Consider the following 22,799-nt stretch of genomic DNA (forward strand, 5'->3'; position numbering starts at 1 on the left):
CGCACGGGTACTTGATAGCATCGCATCCCTTGGGAAGGTTACACGAAAACGAAAATTCGGGTACAAAAGTCGGTTAGGCGGGAAGGCAAACGAAATCTCACAAACTCCAGGTACGTGCGCTTTCTTTCGTTAGAAGATTTGCGAATCTGGTACTGATTACTGCGAAAAGATTTTGGGTCATACCGGTTTTCACGGTGACCCACTCGATGCTGCTCACGAATCCCCTGCACGCTCGATGCCCCACAGGTAAGTATTCCGAGGGGTGACGTCAATTAACGATTGCAAACAGCTGCTGTCGCAGTGATACATAGTATATGCACGAATCCGAGGATCCCCGCATGAGGATTTGATTATGCACTCCGGGGTGAATGGGGGCCTTGTAGCATCTGTCGTCACTGCGAAAAGCCTCAACACGACCCTCCACCGCCCCAGCAATCAGAAAATAGTATAATGTGCGAGTCCAGACTCGGCGTGAATGATGTAGAGATAGACGCCACCTTACTCCGATGATTTGCCGCCCCGAATAGAGGCCGACGGCCGGTGCGATTCGGAGAAGCCAAAAGGCGCTCGGTGTGGCGACCGAGACAAGGCATGCCGAAGTTGCTTTAACGTTGACGGTGGGATGTTATCGCTTGGTCAATAAAGAACGGAAGCATATGCATTTTCGATGGGTGTTCTCGGCGAGGCATGTTGATGGCCCACTTTTCAGACCCTAGCCTGTTGTACATGCCTTTTAGTTACTAGTTGACAGACACATCTGCTTTCGGCGGGAGTATCAACATCCCGAATGCCGAAACTAGGTAGGCTTCAGTGATTGCGAGTGGATCCAAGTTTCAGCATGAAGGAATCGAGAGATACCACTTCAGGTCCAATGTGAAGAAAGATGGGTCAACAAAAATCGGAAGCCATTTGTTTTACATATTTTGTCCATGTTAGGATTATATGCTCTCACGGAAGGTAGTTCGAACGGTTCAAGCTGATACATAGGATGCGTCAAGTCACGAAATTTGACCCATAATTCCAAGGCTCTGGATATACATACATGCTGCCTAGGTGTGAATTATGGAACTCTGTCTCATATCTAACATGAATTCGGCTGCCTTCGGCGAAGCGCTTCTACCACATACTCGCAAAAAAGCAACGTTACCAAGCGAGCATTACATTGGAAACATTCGTGAAGATTCCACTACCACCAACCAACTACTTTTATCATCTTAGAATTCTCATGGTTCCTAGGTAGCAGTAACTACTGCTAGTTGAATGGTGGGACGAGAAAACTTTGTAATTCGATAATCCGGTGCAATATTGAATATTTACCAGGTCAAAATATATTTCCCCTTCGCCTAGCCTAGTGCATGGTTAGTGGAGACAAAGGGCCCAGACCACTGGCATGCTGCGATGCCAAGTGGGACCCAGAGGGCTAGGAAGTTTGCTACTGTATGAGCACTACCTAGGTATGTGGTTTGCTAGTCGTCGACTACTACTAGGAGTAAGAGCACGAGAAAGATACTAAGAAAACATGCCTTTGCATATAATCCAGACCACATTCAGGAACATTTTGTCTTTGTAGTGGACTCTAAGTTCTAAAATATATGGGTTGAAAAATGTCGGCCCATTGCGACAGTTGAATTTTTGTATAAGAGAATACAAGTAGTATATTGCTGGAGGCTCCCACCCAAGCCAAGGCTTGCAAACCCTGGAAATCACCTGCCAGTGAGCCGGTGCTTTCAATATTTCACCCGGGAGGAATGCCCACGTTTTAACTTAATTGATTCAACCTGAAGTTTCTACTAAATGACCTTGGCCGGTAATTCAAGTTCCAAGGCCCATTGCAATTCCCAGGTGTTGCTTACCTCGTGGAATCGATATTCGGAAATCCTAGATACACGGGTTAAATGGGCCGACTTCGTTTGTGGCTCTGTGTGAAGAGCTTATTGAGTCTCAGAATATTCCACATTATTACTCGTTTCTTATATATAAAGCTATCCTTCGAATTTGATAGTCAAATCCTGAAATGCCAGTTTTGGATTCTGTTGTGGAGTTGATGCCTCAGGCATTCACTGGCAGGTTGCTGTGCCTGCCATGTAGACATCCTCGCCCACTCTTCTTCCTCATTCACAACACTTTCGTCCTTCCTCGTCACATTTCCAGCGCTATCATTGTTCCCAAATCTTTGTCTTATCCATTGCAAAGACTTTCCTGATACCTTCAAGACATGGGAATTGTCGACGATCAAAAATTACCCAAACCCTTGCAATGATGGAGACTACAAATAATGCCGATGGCATTGGAGAGTTCTCTCCAGAGGGTCATGTTATTATAGTTATCGGTCCGCAAAAGCGAAAATTGCTTGTCGATTCGTGCGTCCTCGAAAGATTATCGATAGTTTTCGCGGCCATATTCAAATGAAGTTGGAAAGAATGCCGCGCTCTTCGACGTGGAGATGCGCCTATCGAAAACCTCTCCCCGTGGACAATGATATTGCCTTCGAGTACATATGCGCCGCTATCTATTATCAGGAAGACATGGTACCTGAAGAGCTCACCACGGACGAAGTTCTCGACATCGCCATCATGGCTGGTAAGTATGACTTTATGGAGGCTTTGTCATCGAAAAGCGAGAGCTGGCTCCAGGCCGGCGAGAAGGAGTCAGGTGAGGTCATGATTCTCACCGCAGCTGCTTATATTCTCAACAACGCCAACCATTATCGTCAGACGTATTGGATACAACCCATCTGTCAAAGCGGTTGACCTTGCCTACTACAACGCCCGAGAGGTTGTCATTCGCAACATCGTCGAATTAACGCTGATCAACAGCGCCGATAGCACAGCGGACGGCTTGATAAAGCCTCTGAACAGCCAAATGTTCGGGAAGTTCATGGAGAAACTCCATCTTGCATGATGGAGGTGGTTTTGGTGGCCTCGGAGCGGTATCTAGCAACGAGAGGTACCGTTTGTTTGTTATAGTACTAGGCCGAGCCTTCAGAGACCTTACCACATGGCTCCAGCTTAACTTCAGTGGCTCGTACATGTCTCTTGTCACCGAAGGTATTGAACATACAGTGAATTGGGGACTACTATTCAATTAAAAATCGGATATTATATCGACTGCCTCTCAGAGTGCTAATTCAATGAACCACGCACACTTTCACAGAAAAGACTTTTCGCTATACACACAGTTAACAGAGCGACCGCTCCGGAAGGGCCTTGCCGTCACCTAGGTCACGCCTGTTGTGAGTGGTGGAGCGTCGGGGCATATTCCTGCATAAGACTACTCCAAGATCAAACTCCCTGACCAAAGGTCTTTGATTGTGTCTGTCTGTCAACCGATAGAACAGAAGGCAGTTAGTGCCAATTTACTCAGTCCCAAAAGTGCGTCAGTATGCACATGCGATGTCGGACCTGCCCGGAGGGAATCCTGCCGACGGTCTGCGACTCTTTTGGAGGATCTGATAAAGGATATGAGAATTGAAATTGGTCTTTGCCTTGTGTGTTATCGGAGAGGGAAAGCGGAGAGTGTACTCAGATATCATGGACATTGGAAGTCGGAGCAGAACTCCTTTGTTCACAGGGTAGATACTCTGTACCAAATGAGCTGACATTTGCCCTCTTGCCGAAATGAAAAACCACTGATTGCTTCGATATTCAAGTTCGAATATTCAATAGCTTCTTCGTGCGTCTTTCTGATGCAGTATTGAGTAACCTGGTAATCCTCACCGCAAGCAGAATGTAATTTATTTGTCTGGATGCGAATTGGGCACATCTCGCGTCGCTCAGGCCACCCCATACACCCCGCATCCCCGGATTTCCACATTTCCCGTTTTCGCCCTAGTCCATTTAAATACCCCGACTTGCCTAGCCTCATTTTTGATTTTTCTTTTTCTCGGAGTTAGGAGTTGCCTGGACTGCTCTCCTTGCATGTTCGGCTCTCATGCTTTACATCAATCGTCAAATATCCCGCAAAATAACACGTTGACCTCCCATCCCAGCCTCCTCTATTCGACAACATCCATGGATAAACACGAACCCCAATGAGCTGATGTGCTCTCTACAACAAATACGTCGACATCACATGGCATCTTGGAGAGAATCCAATGGCGCTTGGATAATTAGGAAGTCTGGTTGAGACGAGAAGAGAGTAATTGTGGTGTCAAGATCCACTCTGGACGCCATCTCAACTGGCTATACTCCATAGGCGGGCGGTACCAAACCCCGGCGACGACAAGCTCCCACATTTTCGCATTGTGCGGGTTTCGGTTGCCGTTTGCCTCTGGGTAAGAACATGTAAGGAAGACAACACAGCAGGTTGACATGATTCCCATTTGTGTTTACGTGAAAGATCGTCTTCTACATTATGTACGAGCATAGTAATGTCGGCAAATAGTTGCATCGAGTGGATAGAAGATCCCGTCATAAATTGATCTGTATCATAAGGTATCTCATATCTTTAGGAGACTTAAGTACAAGCGACAAAGTTGTTACCGCTCGCACCAGTGTGAGTGATCACACCAGCAAGCTGGTTGCCAGTGTTGAATATAACACGGTCTGCGCCAGGAGAACCACCGCTGTAAGCGCTGCCCGAGCTCAGGATGGGGAATTCATAGTAGGTGCCGCTGACAGAGAAATCGAAACCCTCGTAGTTGTGGTAGACGTGAGGATAGGAGTTCGCGGTCGAACCCGCGGAGTAAAGCTTGTAACCGGCAGATTGGGCAGTGCTCACAGCACTGCTGGTGTAGCAGTTGCTGCCGCAGGTGAAGGCGCAGGCGCGGGTTTGGAGATCGGTGGGAATGGCGACAGCAGCGGCGCCAGTCAGGAAGAGGGTGGCAACGGTGATGATCTTTATATCTTATATCAGTATGGAATGCTTCGGGGGTAGAAAGTGAGTGCTTGTACCTTGGTGAACTGCATCTTCAAGGTTTGGTTGAGATCAACGGGAGATCAGCTGGATTGTATGGACGATCGTCGATATCTTGTTGATCAATACTAATAGCTGTTGGATCTTCATGACCTTATATACTTCTTCTCTCATTGCATAAACATAACAATATCCCCCAAATCTCATCCTGGCACCCCCTCATCTTCAGCCGAAACACCGCCAAGTGATGTTACATTTGACCTTCCCGTCAACACAACAATCCAATTGGCCGTGTGAACTGCAAGTCCAAGAACTACTTTCTTCTCGAGAGCAGCCATACCACAACAGGAATGTCCGCCGATCTGCAATGGTTTGGGGATGAGGTACAACGCAGAGATGATTGGGCGAACCAGCAGCGTGAGGAAGTGACTGGCGCTCGGAATTTGGCCATGTGCCCTATTTGTCGGCACTGGGCTGAATCTGGCGTGGACCCTTTGCGTGCCGAAGCGAATGTTTCTGCAGGTTGCTATCGGACCAATGGGTGGACTTGCTGACGGCCACGATGTGAGTTTGATGTGGGGATCCAATTTGCATAGCTAAGAAGTCGCTTGTTGAGATGCATATTCCTAGCTCGTCCTAAACAAAAGAATCTTCCTTCGGAGAAAGCAAAATGAACTGAATTTTATGGATAAACAATAAGAACTCGATCGCAATGTGTTTGGTTGTTGCTTATCGCAGACGGAGGACTCCGATGCATTTTGGCGCTCCGACGGAGTCCGAGTTTGAGGAGGGCGATTGCATACCTCCACAGCATAGATTCTATACTGATTTATTAATCTGCAAGGTAGTATATCTAGCCAATATATTATACATTCAGACAGGGATATCATTGGTAGAGGTAATACATCAAATTCTTGCACCAGTTGGGTTGCTTGGTTCTCACACTGGCACTGGGAACATATGCGACCTGCAACAATTCGGTCCGCCAAGTAGAGAAGGGCAATCATCTCCGAGATCAGAAGTCTCGGAAGAAAATGTCATAATTAAGCGCTCGTGCATGCTCGAACACCCAGGTGGGCATTGAATTTTGAACTTGAAGTAGTAACATTATTAAATGCCGGGATATGAATAATTAAGTTGGCAAATATAGTACATTCCAGCCCCTTGAACCTGGCGTTCAACTCAATTTGAAAATTTGCCCGGGTGTTAACAACTTGGAACTTCAAGTCGAAGCACTCCAGTGGACTCCGGGAGCCTTTCCCCTAATACTTGGGCACCTCAGTCCGCACCCGCGCTCCAATACAGCGACCCGGATGCCAGATAGCAAGCAGAAGGACAACAAGAGCGATGGGTGCGAATTCAAGACAAGCAAAGTAAACCTCATGAGTCGACAATTTTCCACCCAGACCCTCCGCTGTCTCCGCCAGGCGAAAGATAGTTCGCAAGTAGACCATGATCGTAGCAACCGAGAACGAGAGACAGAAGAGACGAAGGCCATTTTGCTTGATAGCATGGCGAGCTCGAAATTGGAAAGTCGACATAAGAATGACGAAAATGCTCATAGCAAAGACTTGATACGACAGACCACCTAGAAGTATATGATTTGCCGTAGTTGGATCTTCCTGGCGTGATTCTTTCACACCGACCAGTACCGCGCCCGCAATTTGTACAACCGTCGAGATAACATCGGAGGTGATGAAGAAAGCCAAGATGACTTTCGGACTGAGGAACGAGTATCGGCTGCCCAGTCTTGGAATAAGTGCAGAGAGAATGGTATAGATGCCCGCAGCGAGAAATACCGGAGCCGTCACGATGAAGAAGTAATTCAGAACGAAGTAGATGAGATTGTAGGGGTTCTGCTTGGCCGAAAGAGATCTGGCGATGTATCCGATAATTTCGAAGACCAACCCGACGGAAAAGGTCATCCACCACCAGCTGCGAGTCGTGATGTTCTGCACTGTATGGATGATGAGATGAAGGAAAAACCACGCGGCGGCGAAAGCAGCGACTGCGATGGATGGCGTGTAGCCATAGATAATTATGCTGGTGTCATTTTCCCCGTGGGGAATCGGAAAATGAGGGTCGATGTAGCCGAATGAGCGTTCTAATAATGTCATTAGAATATGAGTAATCGAGGTTAGGCTGAATGTTCTGAAGACGGACCAGCGATCGCGTTTGCGCCCATTTTAAAGGCCGCGCGAGACAAGGCGCAAATATTAAGTTGTGGGGATCCCCTGATTCGGAATTTTTGGAACCATCATGGCGACGTGCCTGACTTATGTATTTCGACTAGTGAAGAAGCTAAGCTGCCCAAACTTGAATCAGTAATGAATCGGCTGGTCAGCGGCGTCATCTCGACCACGCCAAGTGGCGCCAAGCTGTCGATGGGAGGCGGCGAGTGCTCGATCGATCGCAATGATGGGCTTGGGGGTGCGATCGGCGTGGGTCCGCGAGTTCGCTTAGGGATAACTTTGGCTTGAGAACCTTGGAGAAATGCCGAGCGCCATTGAAAATAGAAAGTGTAAGTCCTTTTAGCATAAATAAGGTAACTGAAGGCTAGCCGATAACAACATCGCGAAGACGCGTCCACCAATGTCCTGTTTCCTTGGCCGGTTCTTCCTCCTCGGCAAATTCCCTTCTGCCGGTCTGAATATCCATTTCCTCCAATTTGACCCACTTTGTCTTCTTCCAGAATTTGTAGATGATAATGAACAAAGCGAACACCGGTAATAGGATGTAGTTAATCACAAAGTCGTCTGGGCTGAACGGCTTGAGAAAGCAAGTATACCCTTGGAAAAAGACGAGGAATATATTCAGGCCCAGAGAGAAATAAGTTCCCCAGGGGTAAAATGCAGCTCGGAAAGGGAGATTCGCAGGATCCTCGCCCTGTGCAACGAGCGCTTTGCGGAAGCGGATGTGACAGATTCCAATGACAGACCAGACCAAAAATGTCGCGACTAGGCGTTGTTAATGAATTGCAGACAATTTAGAGATGTGTGGTGACATACCTCCAGACAGAGTGATGAGGGCGGAATAGACCTTGCCGGCACTGGATGACTGGCCCAAGAAGACAATACAGGCGAAGACATTGGTGAAGATGAGACCGACCCAAGGAACTCCTGCCTTGTTCGCACGTCCAATGAACTGAGGGGCCTTTTCGTTGCGGGACATATAGAGGAGCGTTCGCGACGCGACATATAAGGAACTGTTACCCGCCGATATCACACTGATGACGATGAGAGCGTTGATTAGGTGTGCAGCGGGGAGAATTCCTGCGTCTGCAAGGGCGATCGTCAAAGGCGAACTGGCGGTCTTCGAGGTATCGCCGAGAAGCCTCTTGTCATTGTATGGCATGAGGATTCCGATGAAAAAGATGGTGCCTGAGAGGAGTTAGAAATGACTTCATCCAACAGAAATGGTCAACCAACCAATGTAGAAGATTAAAATTCGCCAGAAAACTTGCTGGATGGCCCGCGGAACAGCCTTGCGAGGATTCGCTGACTCTCCGGCGGTGATTCCGACCCTGAAATCCGATCAGCCTTAAATCAAACTAAGAAAAGGGTTCTGCAAAAACATACATCTCGGTTCCAGCGTAGAGTGTTCCGGCAACGACAAATGTCTTCGCAACACCGTTAATCGAATCCGCAAAAGCACCCGGTTGATGCCAGTACTTAAACCCAATAGGCTCAGGGCCAATGCCGCCGGAACTGATGATAATAGCGAGAATGAAAAACACTATTAGTGCTATCACCTTGATCCTGGGAATTGTTAGTAGCTTGCGGGTATCTCGAAACATTATTGTTACTCACAACGAAAGCCAGAATTCCATCTCTCCGTATGCTAGAATTCCGAGATTCGAAAGTCCGAGGAAGAGTGCCCAGAAAATGAGGATCCAACCCCATTGCGGTACGGCTTCGGTCCAATATCCAATAACGAGAGAAATGGAGTTGTACTCGTTGGCGAGGACCTGAATTGAATCCCCCATTAGCTATTTGTGGCCAAGCAGAATGCCTGGGAAATGGAGCAAATTTCCTAGCTGCCGCCGTACTCACCGTCACCCATAACCACCAGTATGCCCAACCCAGCGCAAATGCGAGACTATCGTCGATGAAACGCTCGGCATATTCGATGAAAGAACCGGTGACAGGAATAAGGGTAGCCATTTCGCCCAAAGATTGCCTATAATGATCAGCAAGTCTTTCGTCGGATCGCATTGCATCGCAGTAGATTGACCCACATGACAAAAAAGACACTGAATCCAACCAGGAGGAAACTGATCAAAGCACCAGCAGGACCTCCTTCATGAAGCGCGTTTCCAGAGCTAACCAACAGTCCAGGTCCAATGATACCTACTCAGTTAGTCTCCGAATCCATATACCCAGCAACAGAGTAGAGTCAAACTCACCCCCGATCGCAATCATCTGCAAATGCCTCGACTTGAGCTGGCGCTTCAACGGCGCCTCAAATGGATCCTTTACCCCATCGATTGGACTACTCGTCTTCTTAATGCTATTCTCAGTATCCGTCGTGCGGTATGCGACCGCATCGATGTTATTTTTGTCCGCCATGGGCTCGGCGCATCGAAGCTTGCTCGTTCAAATGCGAAAACCCGAGAAATGCGAAGCTGCGCAAGGGATGCGATGAAGGGAGAAAAAAGCTGCAGGTCAACCATTTTGATCAACACGAGACTGCGGGGCCGACGGTGCTCTCCGATCCACCATGCTTGTGACTGTGTGTGGTGACATCTGAATGTGGGCTGCGTTCATTTGCTGAAAATGTCGTGATGGGCCACGGTCGCGCAGCGTTTATTGTGGGCGGTGGATTGACATTGTGGATTGTGGTGGATTTGAATTGCCTTCGGTTGTGCGCTGCTGGTGTGGTTACCCGTGGATCTTGCGAAAATTGAACGGGAATAAAAATATGAGTCTGGGGGAGAGACGTCGTGGTTGGCAGTGTATTTAGAGATTTGTGCGAGTACTCGTACGTACTCGTAGCGTTTGAAAGGGTTGGAAGGGTCAGGAACAAGTGGAGAAGCTCGCACGCCATAAACTCAACGATGAGATCAATTGGGTCTGTGTGTACGTTGTAGACAGCCAAGACAAATATATGAGAGGAAGCAACGACTTCGTAAAATAGAAGAATCATTTGCGAAAGACAAACCAGCCTTCATTCTATTTTCATCACAACCTTAAATCTGCGAAATTGAGGGATCTGACTGTCGGCATCGGCATCCCATATGGTCGGCTTGTGGGGCTTCGATTTAAGCTTATCAGAGTAGATGCGATAGATCGGGGCCAACATTGGCTTGTTTTTCTCTGCCTCCACAAGCCCTCCCAGACTCAGACCACCTGTCAGCGACGAAAACACTCCTCGAATGCTAACATCCATGGAAAATAGAGGGGAAAACGCGTATCTAGTCCCCCTAACGTCCTTATTTGATGAGGCCAATATCCATTCGCTACCCATGTTCTTTTGGTGTCAGTCTTCATCCATCATGCCCCTTGGCCTCCTCGTGAACAATGTCCACCACTTAATGCCTTAAAAAAGGCCGGAGGACCTGATTCTGTAGTACAGCTACGTTAGGATCTTGAACTCAAAATGGGATAGGTCAACACATACAGGACCAATTTAGCCGCCAGAGTCTCAGCGGAGATGTGCTGGGTTGGGATATTTCGAACCCCCTTAGGTGTTTGATTGCAACAGGATCGAGAGGTGAATCTCTCGAGTAACTGCTCGGGTATCTGCCACAAAAAGATGGAGAACCCTATCCATACAATCGAGGGTGTAAAATAGAAAGAGCAGAAATAGGAAGAGAATAACCATCGTGAAACCGGAAAAAGAGATGTTGAAAGGTGAAGAAGAGTAAGAAACAACCTTGAGAGCAGGGAAAGAACTTGAAGGAAGGTACGTTTGAAGAGGCCCCGCGTGCCTCACAGATGTCTTGTAGGCAGCCAAGCAAAGTAACTCGTAATTATTCACTGGCGAGAAGCAAGACCAGCAGACTTCTTAAAACCAAAATCTGGATGGTCAGGTTAAATAGTTTAAGTTAAATGTCAACATTATCATCACGAAACCCCACACACGTTTCCCAGCAGGAAACACACTTTAGTTCTCATTGACATACCTCATAATGTGGTTCCCAATATATCTATAGAGATTTAAAGAAATAAATCCGACTTTGCGCAGTGGCGAGGGTAGATATTGGGTAGTCAATATAGATCTAGAGCAGCGAGCTCTTACTCCGCTTGGAGAGCTTTAGGTGTTACGCATGGCTCCGCTTTTAATAACGCCCAGGTGGCTGGGCGTGGGCTATCATTGTTCCTAGTGAATGTAAACTATCCTTGATATCATTCACCATGGCAGTAGATAAATTGCTAGATGTGGGTCATTGGCGAATGTACGATCGAAGGAGATATTGTCCACGGTTGATCGATGGCCATCTAGTACTCCTTTAGTATGAAAGAGATGATCATAAATTTATGTGTAGGATGAAATAATAGCTGAGGCTCAAAGAAGTTGATACTACTACTATGATGCAATGAACTGACTAAGCCTGTGTGTAACTAACATGAGGCCCCTGGTCTCAGAACCATCCATTCAGATGAAAATATTATCCCATGATTGTACTAGTTTACTAACCTGATCGATTAAATTTATTGAACGGGAAAGAGAACTCCAAGCTACCGCTTTCGACGCGAAAATTTGCCTATTAAGCTTACAGTGCAGGGAAGAAACTATAGATCCATGCCGAATGCGATATTTTACTCAATTACAGCAAGAAATAATTCATCCAGGCAAATGCCGATATCTATTTCATCTATCATTCATTTCATAACCTTCATATCCTACAGACGAGACGACTTCTTCTCCTCCTCACGGCCCTGGAGGTTAGGGTGGGGAGAGCGAACAGGGCGGGTAACAGCGTAGAAAGCGAGACCGCTAGACTTCGTCGAGAACTGGCCGGAAAAAGATCCATGTCAGTGTATTGTTTTTTTTCTGAGCGACCCGGCGATTTGAGCGCGGAGAACGGGTTCTCGTCGTAACGAACCTTAACCTTTGTTCCGACGTTGAAGAAGGCGAAGTCGCCGGGAACGAGGTGGTGGGTGATGCCGGTGGCCTCGTCCTGGGGGAGAAAGGTGTCAGTATGGATTGAGGTCGAGAGGGGAGTTGCAGCTGGAGCCAATTGACATACCAGAACATCTATCTGTCCGTTCAGGACATACTTGGTCTCCTCGAAGGTGTAGTGAGCGGGACGAGCGGGACCAGCCTCGATCTTGTAGAAGCCGGAGGTGAAGTATGCGGGGCTGTGGGTGGTCTTGGTCTGGATGGAGTGAAAGTCGGCGAGGGTGGCGTTCTCTCCCTGGGGGAGGGGAATGAACTCAGAGCCGGCGCCCTTGATGACGGTGAGAGGAACGAGGTTGGCAGACACTGGCGAAGAGACGAAGGTTAGCACGATTGCAAGTTCCTATATAAAATCTCAAGCTTGAACAAATGGCGGGGTGGCAGCAGTACTCACTTTTAGTGGATTGTGTTAGAGATTCAGATCGAAATAGAAAAGCTCAAATAACAACGTCCAAGGTCGCCTGTTATAAAGATTGTAGCTCCGCATCGGCCGCATCCCCGAGGGGAAGTCCTGGCGCGTGTCTTTCCCTCATGAGGATGTTGAGTCCCGGCAGCATCGCCCGAGAGTGGAGAATTGGCCGGCTGGCAAGCCCGGTGCCTCCAATGAGGAGATTTTGATCAGTCGAATAGCATTGCGTGCTTGTTCAAGCTATCGTAACAGGAAGGTATTCATTCAAAAACTTCAGAAAATAATGATACAAAAACGTTGTGCTAGTAAGTGTAGTCGATACCTCCCCGCTGCCTGCAATCATTCGAGGAAAGTAAAGTCGATGCTTGCCTGATCGGTTCAGCGCGGGATCGGCCCGTGTGTGCGGGGAAGCCGTGATTGAGTGCGGGGTCGTGCGGGGAGATACAGGCAGCGTATGGAAGGACTGTGAGGAGAGAAACGTGTTGGATGCAATTGCTGTCTATTCATGCTATCGATTTTATCATTAAATCTATTTTTGTCATTATAATCATCACCATCACCAACACAACCAACATGGGTCAATTCAATTCTTCACCCCCTTCCGTCGCAGCCACATTGTCACCGAGAAACAGACAATGCCAGCAGCATAAGCACAGCCAGCAAAAGCAATTAGACCCCAATACTCGCCATTGCAGCGGTGGAGAATTTCTCCTGCAATGGGAACACCTGTCAAAGCACTGCAAAACATGTTAGCATTAGCATGGACATAAGTACTCAAGAGAGGCGGGATATTAGACTCACCCAAAGCTGACAATGGTATAAACCGTCGTATAATAGCGCCCGTAATTCTCAACGGGACATAACTCCCCAACACAGACAGGAACAAGGCTGATATTACTCCCACTGGCGAAACCAAAGACGACCGAGAAAATAATAACAGCAACAACATTCCCACCGGCCGGCATCCAAATCGCCAAAACAGACACCAGACAAAGAATATTCGTCAAGAGCAGCGTATTAAATCGACCAATCTTATCAGCCAGAATGCCAGGCAACCAGCGCCCCGGAAACGAACCCGCATTCAAAAACACAACCATCATATAAGACAATCTCCGATCAATCCCACTAGCAAGAGCATACGAAGCGACGTACTCAAGCGGGATAAAGAACCCCCACTCAATAAAAAAGACACCCAACGTGGTAAATGCCAGAACAGGATTCTTCAAAATAGTCAAATCAGGCAAAAAGACCTTCGCCGACGGCGGCGAGGGCGGTTTAGGCGGGTGATTCGCCTTCACCAGAACGACGCCGGGAATCAGTAGGACCAATGTAATCAATCCAATAATCCTAGTCGACCAAGCGAATCCAATCTTCGGAGCAAGCATCTCAAGAACAAGTGGGAAAATAACACCACCGATACTTCCACCCGATAATGCCAGACCCGTCGCAGCTCCACGTCGACGATTGAAAAAATGCCCAATACTAGCAACCGGGACAATGAAAATAAAGCTCGTTCCCATACCACCCAGAATTCCAATAACGACGAGGAAATGCCAGTAGAGGGTACAAAAGCCCATAGCGACGAAGGTGATGATAATCAGCGCGGAACCAATCCACATCAGTAATCGTGGCCCGCGAGCGTCGAAGATAGGACCGATTTGAATACCGCAGAAGAAGACCATGAAATTGTATATTCCGAAGATCCACCCGATTTGGCCTGCGCTTAGGGTTGAGAGTTGGTGGGTTGATATCCAGGCTTGGTAGATTCCGATACTGTTCATTAGGCCCAGGCCGCCCATGATCGAGCTGAAGCTTCCGCCTACGACTAGGTTGGCTTGGAGGCCGCCCTCTGGGTAGGGGGTGTTATTTTCGACATCGGTTTTGGGTTCGTGGTGCATTTGGTGGATGATGGGCGGGAGTAAATTGAAGTAAGCGGTATAAAGTGTACTAGTAGTAGTAGAATGAGGATGATTGGTGAGAAGATCAGAGCGAGCGTATTGATTAAAAGTGTAGATAAACCTTCAAATAAAAAGCATCAAAATCAGGACAATAGAAGCTTATTATACCTGGATCTATCGCAATCAAACGAAAACTTTTCACTTCGCCCGACCTTCACAACCCTCTGGTTCATCTGAAAGCATCATCTTTCTCGGGGCTCGCCTGCACGTTTCCATCCATTCGCACGCCATGCGCTGCCATGCGATGCCGAATATAAAAATTCGCCGACGGGCGAGACGACATGTGCAGCGGCACCCTGCGGCACGGCGCGGCATTGCAGTGGCGCATATGGATGCCGAGAGCTGTCAGACCGATATGCAAACAACGACCCAATCATGCTCTCGGTTCGGGCGGAAAAATTTCATGGTTTCGTGAATCTGGTTGGGCGATGAGTTCGCCGATGCCGAGGATTTTCTCTGGTTGCGGCGGCAAAATTGCCAAGGCTCGGCCATCGGCGGAGTCGGCCATGCTGCGTTGTAGGTAGTTTTTTGTAGTTAATAGTGGAGCTATTTCAAATTTCTTTTTGAGATATATCTGAGTTGGCCGAGATTTGTTTGGGGTGTTTTGGGTTGTGAATTGTTGTCGGGAAAGCTTCGGCGTTCTTCGAGTTTTTCCTATGCTTCGTCAGTAGATATGGTGTACTAGTAGTAAGTTGGCGATGTTTGCCGCGGATCATCTTCTGCTGTTATTTCGAGGCTTTCTGATACTAATTTGAGGATAAGGGATAGTCGATGCGGAAGATAATTGTGTTTATGCCCATGTATCCCAGGGTCATCCCGCTACGCTATACACAACTGCACTGCAATCCGACTGAGTCAAGGAAAGTAAATGTTAGGCCATGACCAAATGGATATTCGGCAAAGAATGCTAAATACAAGAAAAGAAAATACACCCGAATGGGAAGACTCTGAAAAGTATTGACCGATAAAAAGAACACCAAGACCAAGCCCAAGACCAAGACCATCGAGCCCAACCAACCCGAACCATTCCGATAAAATCCACCGGCTATGCGACCATCCCAACCACGGACGGGAAAAGGAAAACACAATTGAAAGACGCCTATCCAATTAAGAATTTCATGTTGATCTCACGAGAACTGACGGGTCCGCTTGGAGGGGCTCGGCGAGCGGAGGTGGGCCTCGCGATCTCGACTGCGTTCCGTGACGAAATCCATATTCGGCGCTTCAAGTCTCAAGGGCATGTTTTCCTTTTCGGCATCTGCGGCGGACGACGGTGCGAGCTGGTGCGACTGCTGTTGTGGAGGGAACCCATAGTTGGGCATCGAGTGGTGGTGGAGCAGTCCCGGGTGGTACATTCTATTCATATCAGAGGAGTTGGAGTATCCTGCTTGCTGCATATACCCTTGCTGGTTGTTAAGGTTGTTTCTAAACGCGCTAAAGGGACCAGTTGCTGACAACTGTCATGACACACATGGCAACCAGGAAGATAATCTGATACGAGAAGGAGAAGTTAGCCGAAGATCTGCATTATAGTGGGGGGAACTGCGAGTAGCAGTAGCTGCAGCTGCAGCTACAGTTACAGCACCACGTACCACCGCTTTCCAGCTAATTGGCTCGATGAAAGAGTTAATGATTGTCGCCATGGTGGCCGCCGATAACTTCGCATGGCCGATTTTGGCCGGGTCGCGATCCATGCAGACCTGCCAGCCATCGCAAATCTTCTTCAACGCGGGTGCGCGATTCGGGCTCTCGCATCCATTGGTCAGGTAATCCCTAGCACAATCGTGGATCTCTGTGAGAATCCCACTTGACTCTTGTTCGGCCATATGCTGGAATTCGCCGCGGATGGACTGCAAGACGGACCAAACGACGTACACAGCCATCGAGAAGATGGATACGTTGAGCGTCAGCTGCGCCCACCAAGACAGGATGCTTGGCATATTTGGGTGTGATTCGAGGAAGGTGAATAATTGTGATAAGGCGGAGCTGTTCGTTGCTTGGTCGCGCTTCTTTGAATATCTCTTCTGATTGTTCGTTTTGCCCGGTAGCCCCTCGCTACTGCTGGGTCGGTCACTGTCGTCGTCGCTATCCACACGAACTCGTCGGCCAATCTCTTTATCTCGTTGTCTCTTCTTGAACACCCTACGGGCAACAGCGCCGGAATAGTGATTCTTGCGAATCTCTCCGCGACCCGGACTGGCGTTGGGAGCGAAGCGTCCGCGGTTATTGAACAGGGAGTTTTGCCGTTCGTGTCGGTATGGCTGCTCTGGGGTATCTTCGTTGTCTGCGTTTTCGGGTGAAGAGAAGTTCTCTGCGCCGGAGGAGAAATCGATCTCAGCAGGTTTGCGCGGTGTCGTCCAAGCTGACTGGCCAAATCGGGGGGGTTTGTGAAGAGCTTTGCGAGGTGAAGGGTGCGGGTGAGGGCGAAGCCGGTTGTTGAGAGAAAAGGAAAGGATGCGAATTGGGGGCGCGGAGACCGGGGACTTTTGTCTTCTCAGGAGAACCAAATGCGCTGTATGTGCCTACAATGGGATGTTTGTTAGCAATGACCCTTATCAAAGCCAAAGGCGCATAGAATAGAATGGAATAGAATGTATGGGAGGGGAGGGATGAAAGGCGCACGCTTCTTGTTTTCATGCTGCAGAGCGACCTGATGAAACCCGGAGCTGGCATCACCAGGCTGGCGATGTTGCCACTCGAATTCCATCGGACTCTCAGCTGTTCTGGACTGCATTGTGTGGACTGCAGTGGAGGGGGAGGTGGAGGGGAGGAGGTTGAAGTTGAAGTTGAAGTTGAATTGTGGGGAGAAGTTTTGTTTGGGTAAACATCACCTCCGCGGCAACGTGACTGCACGGGAGTATACACTCTTAGTACTACACTGCATTCATGATTTATATTGGTAGAGAATGTATTATTTATTAAATACTAAATTGCAGTAGGTTGCAGTACAATGCAAGACTAATCACATACTACAAGAGAACAGAGACAATAGATTATAGACTGTACTGTAGACTGTAGACGCCAGCGCCCACCAGTACCACCAGCACCAGCATATCATTCCAACATTAATACTAGTATATCAACACTACATGTATATCCACACCATATCCCGTCTCTCCCCTACTCATCCATCTGCCACTGGTATTCCAACGCCTCCATGCGATCCCGCTTATTCCTCGATGCAAACCAATCCTTCTCAAACCCATTCGCTCGATCCACCCCATCCCACCGATGTCCCGGCCGAATCCCATACCGATTCGGTTGAAATGCACCCCGATATAAAGGTCTCCCTGTGACACTCGCACCGGGCGCTGCCTTCTTTGTCAAGAAGCCCGCAGCAGGATCGTTCCAGCGAGCTTGCGACCGGAGATCATCATTGAGAGCCTCATCATCAATCGTCCTCGCAACAGGCATAGACTTGATCTCCTCAAGCTCCTGCTTCCGAGTCTCCTTTTGTTGTCGTTGGACATCACCCATAGCTGCCTCGCGTTCCTCCGCGTCTTTCTGCTTCTTCTCTTCCTCCGCCCTCCTCGCCTCCGCACGTTTCATGGCAACATTGATAATTCGCCCCGAGGCATCACGATAGATCGTTTCCTGTGAGCCTGAATCTGCAGCAGCGGGGTCTTGGTATTTAGCCATCTCGACCTTTTTCTTCTTCTCTTGCGCTTTTACCATCGCCGCCGTCTGCGCTGCCGTTTGTAAACCTCCGCGAACTCCAGACTCCATCTTCGGTCCGCCCTCATCTTCCTCTTCAACCAGTGTAGCCCCTTCCTCATTATCATCATATTCCCGTGCCGCCCGCTCTGCAGCTGCAGATGCGAGAATCGCGTCGGCGGCGGCTTGGTCATTATCCGCGCCGGGCGCGGGCCCGCCAACGCTCGTCCAGGTCGATTTCTTTGTGCGGCGGAATTCGGCTGATTTGAAGGAGGTATCTAGGGTTGGGTTGTATTCGTCGTCATCACCGGTCTTTGTAGACATGTTGCGTAAATCTGGAGGGTCATCGTCGGCGATGATGAGGCCGTTGGAGGCATCGGTGGTTTTGGTCTTCTTGCGCTTCTTCTTCGGTCGTTCTGTGGCTGGGTCGGCGTTGAGGTAGTTTTTCGCCAGGTAATCGGCAAGTGAACCGGGCATGGCGACGGTTGGGATGTGTGGGTATTCAAGTCTGAATGTGGTGAAGTTAACTTGAACTTGAACTTGAACTTTGAAGCTGCTTCGATCCTCCGCGATGGAAGCTTCCAAATTTGGCGAAGCCGAGCCCGGATCATCCTTTCTCCGAAGTGTATCGCCAGCAAACAAAACTACAAAGTGGAAACAAAGTGAAAGTATTAAATGGAAATCGATTAGAATTTCATTATCTGCTGATTGAATTCAAAAGGCTTTCCCCTTTGTGTCTTCTCTTCTTAGTTTCAAATTACCCCTTTAACCAGATATCCAAAGCAAGTCATGTCCTCCTATTAACTCATTTCACATACCTTTGCCAGTTATATATACCATTGTCTACTGCTAGTACTATACACAATAGTCTCACCACGCTAACCATGGAACATTGAATTATGTACTACCTAAGTATAGTCACTATGGTATATGTATACACTATATTCTATAACGTAAAGCAATGCCGATAGTACCTCGCTGGTTTGACGATTGAAGTTACTACTAAGTACATCGAGCGTACAAGGGTGCCGAAGAAGCAGAACGGAATCTTAGATGAAATTTCTAGTCAGCTATGGGAATTCTCTTGCTGACACTTGATCCGGTGGGTGTTTCTATTAGACATGCCCTCTCATATGGAGTGTATATCATAACAGTTTGCAGTTTGGAAAGTCATATTGAGTGACTCAATCTTGGATTGAGCTTGTGGAGTCCAGGAAAGTGAAGGGTATTCTCGATTTCAATGATAATCGGCCAAATATTAAAACCGTCAGCCTTAAAAAGTGTGGGAGAATAACCTTACTATGGATCTTTCAAATACCATAATCTATTACTAACTAACATACTTATGTCGAAGGTGATAAATTTCATACACAGATCTAGTGTACTCCCCAATATGAGGGCAGAACCGATTGGGTGGTGGAAGAAGCCCCCATTGGATAGCAGCGCTAATATGCATGAGAAGAAAAACAAATTATAATACGCGCCCGAGAAAATACCCCTCAATCCTCCGACTTCGTTCCCAAGAAATGACCTGCACATGATACATATTGTGCCACTATGGGACCTATCTTATTTCGGGACGGCAATTCGGGACGGCAATTCGGGACAGCAGATTGGTATCAATAATGCCCCCGATCAATACGCATATTTATATGCATCCGGGTAAGCTCAGAAAACTTCGAATAGATATCGCGGGCTGATCCATAGTTTTTCTTTAGAACATTCTCAACATTCAATTCTCTCTCCTGTATCCACTGTTCCGTTCCCTAGGGATCCAGATTTTGTTACTCAGGGAACGATTCTTGATAAAATCGATCAAAAGATCGCTCAAAACAACCCAGGAAGCGGCTCTAGATTCGCACTTGTTGGATTAGGCGGAATCGGGTGGGTGCTCTTGAAAAAATGGTCTCGCAGTATTAAATGTCTAACAAATGAAAGGAAATCCCAACTTGCTATTGAATACACATATCGTATACGAGACCGGTCACCGGAAACGTGGATCCTTTGGGTTCACTCAAGTAGTGCCGTCCGTTTCCAACAAAGTTGTCGTGAAATCGTTGACCGGCTAGATATCCCTAGTCGCCAAACCACCAACGCAAATATATTCGAACTCTTCCGAAGGTGGCTTCAATATTCCGGCACACCATGGGTTCTAGTACTCGACAGTTTGGATGATGACGATTTCCTTCATCGGATGTCACCGCCAGAGAAGAGAGAGCGAAAAAGTGATTCGAGTGGCACAGTGAAGTCTCCAATTTGGGACTTCTTTCGTCATACATTACCCGGGTCAATTCTTATCACGAGCCGAAGCAAACGAGTTGCATTGCGCTTAGTTGAAGAGGCTGATATTTTCGTGGTTGAGCCAATGGATGCGGCCAGTGCAACAGCACTGCTGAAGAAAAAGCTTGGACCGGAGATAGAGAAACGTGAAAAGAAATGACTGAACTGACGACGGCGCTGGAATTCATGCCTCTTGCAATAGTCCAAGCGGCATCTTACATCAAGCAGAGAGCACCGCGGGTCACAGTCGCACAATATCTTGAGGTTTTTCGAAAGAGCGATCGCAAAAAAATCAGTCTGCTGAGCCACGAGGGAGGACATCTCCGTCGAGATAAGAAAGCATCAAATGCAATATTCTTCACCTGGCAGAGCTCGTTCGACCAGATACGGGAGGTACATCCGTCTGCGGCAGATATCCTTGCTCTGATGAGCTTTTTGATCGTCAAGGAATTCCTGATACTTTGATCCTCAGCAGAGCACAGTCGGCGGGAAGTGATGCGACGCCAGTTGCCAGTGAAAGTGACGAAGAGTGTGCCAGCGAGTCCAGTTCAGTCGAAACATTCGAAGACGACATACTGATTTTGAGAAATTACTCTTTGATTACTGTCAGTATCGACGGCAGAAATTTCGAAATGCATGGTCTCGTTCAGCTAGCCATGTGTGAGTGGCTCAAGAGTCAGGGACAACTTGAAAGGTGGAAAAATGTTTTCATCGATACGCTTTACTGTTGCTTCCCGTCGGAGCCAGCACTAGGCGACGTGAATAACTGGCCAAAATGTCAATCGCTATTTCCTCATGTAGAGTGTGCAGTTGCACATAGACCTAATGATGGGGAATATCTGCAAAAGTGGTGTTCTTTATGCCAGAATGCTTCATCATACGCGAGACTGAGGGGTTTCATTCGTGGAAGTATAAGAATGGCCAAACTGGCATATAAGGCGCGAAAGGGAACATTCAGTTCTAACCATGAGTCAACACTTGACAGTGCTGAAGTATTATGCCTTGCGCAAATGCTAAACTGCCAGTGGAAGGAAGCTGAAGCTCTCGCATTGACGGTAGCAGAGATTCGAACCAAGTTGCTAGGTCTTCATCATTCTGCCACTCTGACAAGTCAACACAACCTGTCATCAATATACTTGCATCAAGTACGTTGGCAAGAATGCGAAAAGCTACAGATGCAGGTACTGTACACACGGATTCAGACCGTCGGGCCGCAACACCCTGACACTGTTATGAGTATGGCTAGCCTTGCCTTCACACACTGCATCCAGGCACGCTACAAGCAGGCCGAAATTTTGGGATTGGAGGTAGTAGCATCATATAAGCAATTATTGGGTATATACCATCCTGCTACCCTTGCCAGCATGCACAACCTGGCTTCGGCATACTGGTATCAAGGCCGGCTCGAGATAGCCGGGGACTTATGGCAGCAAGTCATGAGGATGAATATGGATGTGCTTGGATCATTTCACCCTAATACATTGACAAGCATGATGAACTTGGCAATGTTATACCATCACCTGGGCGGATTGGAAGAAGCAGCAGATTTGGGATATCAGGCTATGCACGGTCGGAGGCATGTGCATGGCTTAGAACATCCTGATACTCTTATCAGTATCTTCAATTTGGCATTCACCTACCATAGCCAGGGGAGATTGATGGAATCCGAAAACTTATCCTTGCAATTGATTTCTGCTCATGAATGGACTCTGAACCAGACCTACCCCAACATGACCTGTATTGGGAACCTTGCAACAATATACCGCCAAAAGGGTCGACTAACCGAAGCTGAAGAATTGGGATCTTTTGTCATGCAAACTCGTACGCGAAACCTTGGGCCAGACCACCCCCTCACTCAGTTCAGCATTGCGGGTTTGGCATCGACCTACCGAAGTCAAGAGCGAATCAAAGATGCTGAACTTCTAGAATGCAAACTACAGGACATTGACGAAAGTAATCATCTCAAAGGATGCCCTGGTGAATTGGACGAAGAAATTGGAAATTATCTAGGGCAAGAGATCTCACTGAACATCGCTCGGAATGAGAAGAACAATGGAGATGGATCACAGCAGGAGCAAGATAGCCTAGTTGCACATGGGCATGCTACTTATTGCAGGCACTTCAGCGGTGACATTGCATTTCAGTACATGGGGGGCATGGACAGGAGGCAGATAGCAATTGGAAACGATTGAGATATCAGGGCGATCTTAAATATCTGGGATAGAGAATAGTTAGTATGAGTAGCTCTTATAATTGTGCCACCGCCGGGGGACCTCAAGATGGTATAAATGCTAACTATGACCCGGGTCAAAGAGACAAGAAGAATGTTTTCTAGTACATGGACGGGCAGTATAAAGGAGACCAAAAAAGATGAAACGGTTGTGAGAAATATCGTATAATGCATTGGTTCGAATGAAAAGAAAGACAAATGCTGGTAGGGTCATCTATACAATACCCACGCTACCAATGCATATCTCAAAACACAAATGTTACCATACCCAAAAACCGGAAGAACAAAAGTT

At 47.8% G+C, this 22,799-nt stretch overlaps 11 protein-coding genes across 11 annotated transcripts; 4 read left to right on the forward strand and 7 right to left on the reverse strand.

Annotated features, from left to right (window-relative positions):
- Positions 1-2,420: 2,420 nt before the first annotated feature.
- On the forward strand, positions 2,421-2,750 carry N7509_012872 (uncharacterized protein; the record flags this gene model as incomplete). Its single annotated transcript, XM_056637509.1, has 1 exon — positions 2,421-2,750. One exon carries the CDS (start codon positions 2,421-2,423, stop codon positions 2,748-2,750), a length of 330 nt encoding a protein of 109 aa, XP_056481016.1.
- A 1,705-nt stretch (positions 2,751-4,455) lies between these two features.
- Positions 4,456-4,907, reverse strand: N7509_012873 (extracellular guanyl-specific ribonuclease RntA; the record flags this gene model as incomplete). The annotated part of the gene is made up of 2 exons (XM_056637510.1): positions 4,456-4,836; positions 4,893-4,907. 2 exons carry the CDS (start codon positions 4,905-4,907, stop codon positions 4,456-4,458), a joined length of 396 nt encoding a protein of 131 aa, XP_056481017.1.
- A 297-nt stretch (positions 4,908-5,204) lies between these two features.
- Positions 5,205-5,408, forward strand: N7509_012874 (uncharacterized protein; the record flags this gene model as incomplete). The annotated part of the gene is made up of 1 exon (XM_056637511.1): positions 5,205-5,408. The coding sequence occupies one exon, from the start codon at positions 5,205-5,207 to the stop codon at positions 5,406-5,408; it is 204 nt and encodes a 67-aa protein (XP_056481018.1).
- A 708-nt stretch (positions 5,409-6,116) lies between these two features.
- N7509_012875 (RTA1 domain-containing protein) lies at positions 6,117-7,039 on the reverse strand (the record flags this gene model as incomplete). The annotated part of the gene is made up of 2 exons (XM_056637512.1): positions 6,117-6,958; positions 7,018-7,039. The coding sequence occupies 2 exons, from the start codon at positions 7,037-7,039 to the stop codon at positions 6,117-6,119; spliced, it is 864 nt and encodes a 287-aa protein (XP_056481019.1).
- A 371-nt stretch (positions 7,040-7,410) lies between these two features.
- N7509_012876 (amino acid permease) lies at positions 7,411-9,422 on the reverse strand (the record flags this gene model as incomplete). The annotated part of the gene is made up of 8 exons (XM_056637513.1): positions 7,411-7,811; positions 7,863-8,234; positions 8,283-8,377; positions 8,433-8,612; positions 8,664-8,821; positions 8,907-9,033; positions 9,092-9,203; positions 9,260-9,422. The coding sequence occupies 8 exons, from the start codon at positions 9,420-9,422 to the stop codon at positions 7,411-7,413; spliced, it is 1,608 nt and encodes a 535-aa protein (XP_056481020.1).
- Positions 9,423-11,699: 2,277 nt separating this feature from the next.
- On the reverse strand, positions 11,700-12,319 carry N7509_012877 (uncharacterized protein; the record flags this gene model as incomplete). Its single annotated transcript, XM_056637514.1, has 3 exons — positions 11,700-11,810; positions 11,903-11,977; positions 12,047-12,319. Coding segments are annotated over 3 exons (459 nt in total), but the record flags the coding sequence as incomplete, so codon positions are not given.
- A 649-nt stretch (positions 12,320-12,968) lies between these two features.
- N7509_012878 (uncharacterized protein) lies at positions 12,969-14,403 on the reverse strand (the record flags this gene model as incomplete). The annotated part of the gene is made up of 2 exons (XM_056637515.1): positions 12,969-13,122; positions 13,187-14,403. Coding segments are annotated over 2 exons (1,371 nt in total), but the record flags the coding sequence as incomplete, so codon positions are not given.
- Positions 14,404-15,470: 1,067 nt separating this feature from the next.
- N7509_012879 (putative nuclear envelope protein Brr6) lies at positions 15,471-17,077 on the reverse strand (the record flags this gene model as incomplete). The annotated part of the gene is made up of 4 exons (XM_056637516.1): positions 15,471-15,777; positions 15,815-15,834; positions 15,936-16,855; positions 16,966-17,077. The coding sequence occupies 4 exons, from the start codon at positions 17,075-17,077 to the stop codon at positions 15,471-15,473; spliced, it is 1,359 nt and encodes a 452-aa protein (XP_056481023.1).
- A 386-nt stretch (positions 17,078-17,463) lies between these two features.
- cwc26 (putative cell cycle control protein (Cwf26)) lies at positions 17,464-18,474 on the reverse strand (the record flags this gene model as incomplete). The annotated part of the gene is made up of 1 exon (XM_056637517.1): positions 17,464-18,474. One exon carries the CDS (start codon positions 18,472-18,474, stop codon positions 17,464-17,466), a length of 1,011 nt encoding a protein of 336 aa, XP_056481024.1.
- A 1,148-nt stretch (positions 18,475-19,622) lies between these two features.
- N7509_012881 (P-loop containing nucleoside triphosphate hydrolase protein) lies at positions 19,623-20,437 on the forward strand (the record flags this gene model as incomplete). Its single annotated transcript, XM_056637518.1, has 2 exons — positions 19,623-19,659; positions 19,716-20,437. The coding sequence occupies 2 exons, from the start codon at positions 19,623-19,625 to the stop codon at positions 20,435-20,437; spliced, it is 759 nt and encodes a 252-aa protein (XP_056481025.1).
- A 26-nt stretch (positions 20,438-20,463) lies between these two features.
- N7509_012882 (P-loop containing nucleoside triphosphate hydrolase protein) lies at positions 20,464-22,469 on the forward strand (the record flags this gene model as incomplete). Its single annotated transcript, XM_056637519.1, is given in 2 exon segments — positions 20,464-20,678; positions 20,690-22,469. The coding sequence occupies 2 exon segments, from the start codon at positions 20,464-20,466 to the stop codon at positions 22,467-22,469; spliced, it is 1,995 nt and encodes a 664-aa protein (XP_056481026.1).
- Between the last annotated feature and the right edge of the window lie 330 nt (positions 22,470-22,799).

Source organism: Penicillium cosmopolitanum (genome assembly GCF_028827165.1).
Source record: "Penicillium cosmopolitanum strain IBT 29677 chromosome Unknown utg000012l:1.0-3308103.0:1.0-3310761.0, whole genome shotgun sequence".
Classification (NCBI taxonomy): domain Eukaryota; kingdom Fungi; phylum Ascomycota; class Eurotiomycetes; order Eurotiales; family Aspergillaceae; genus Penicillium; species Penicillium cosmopolitanum.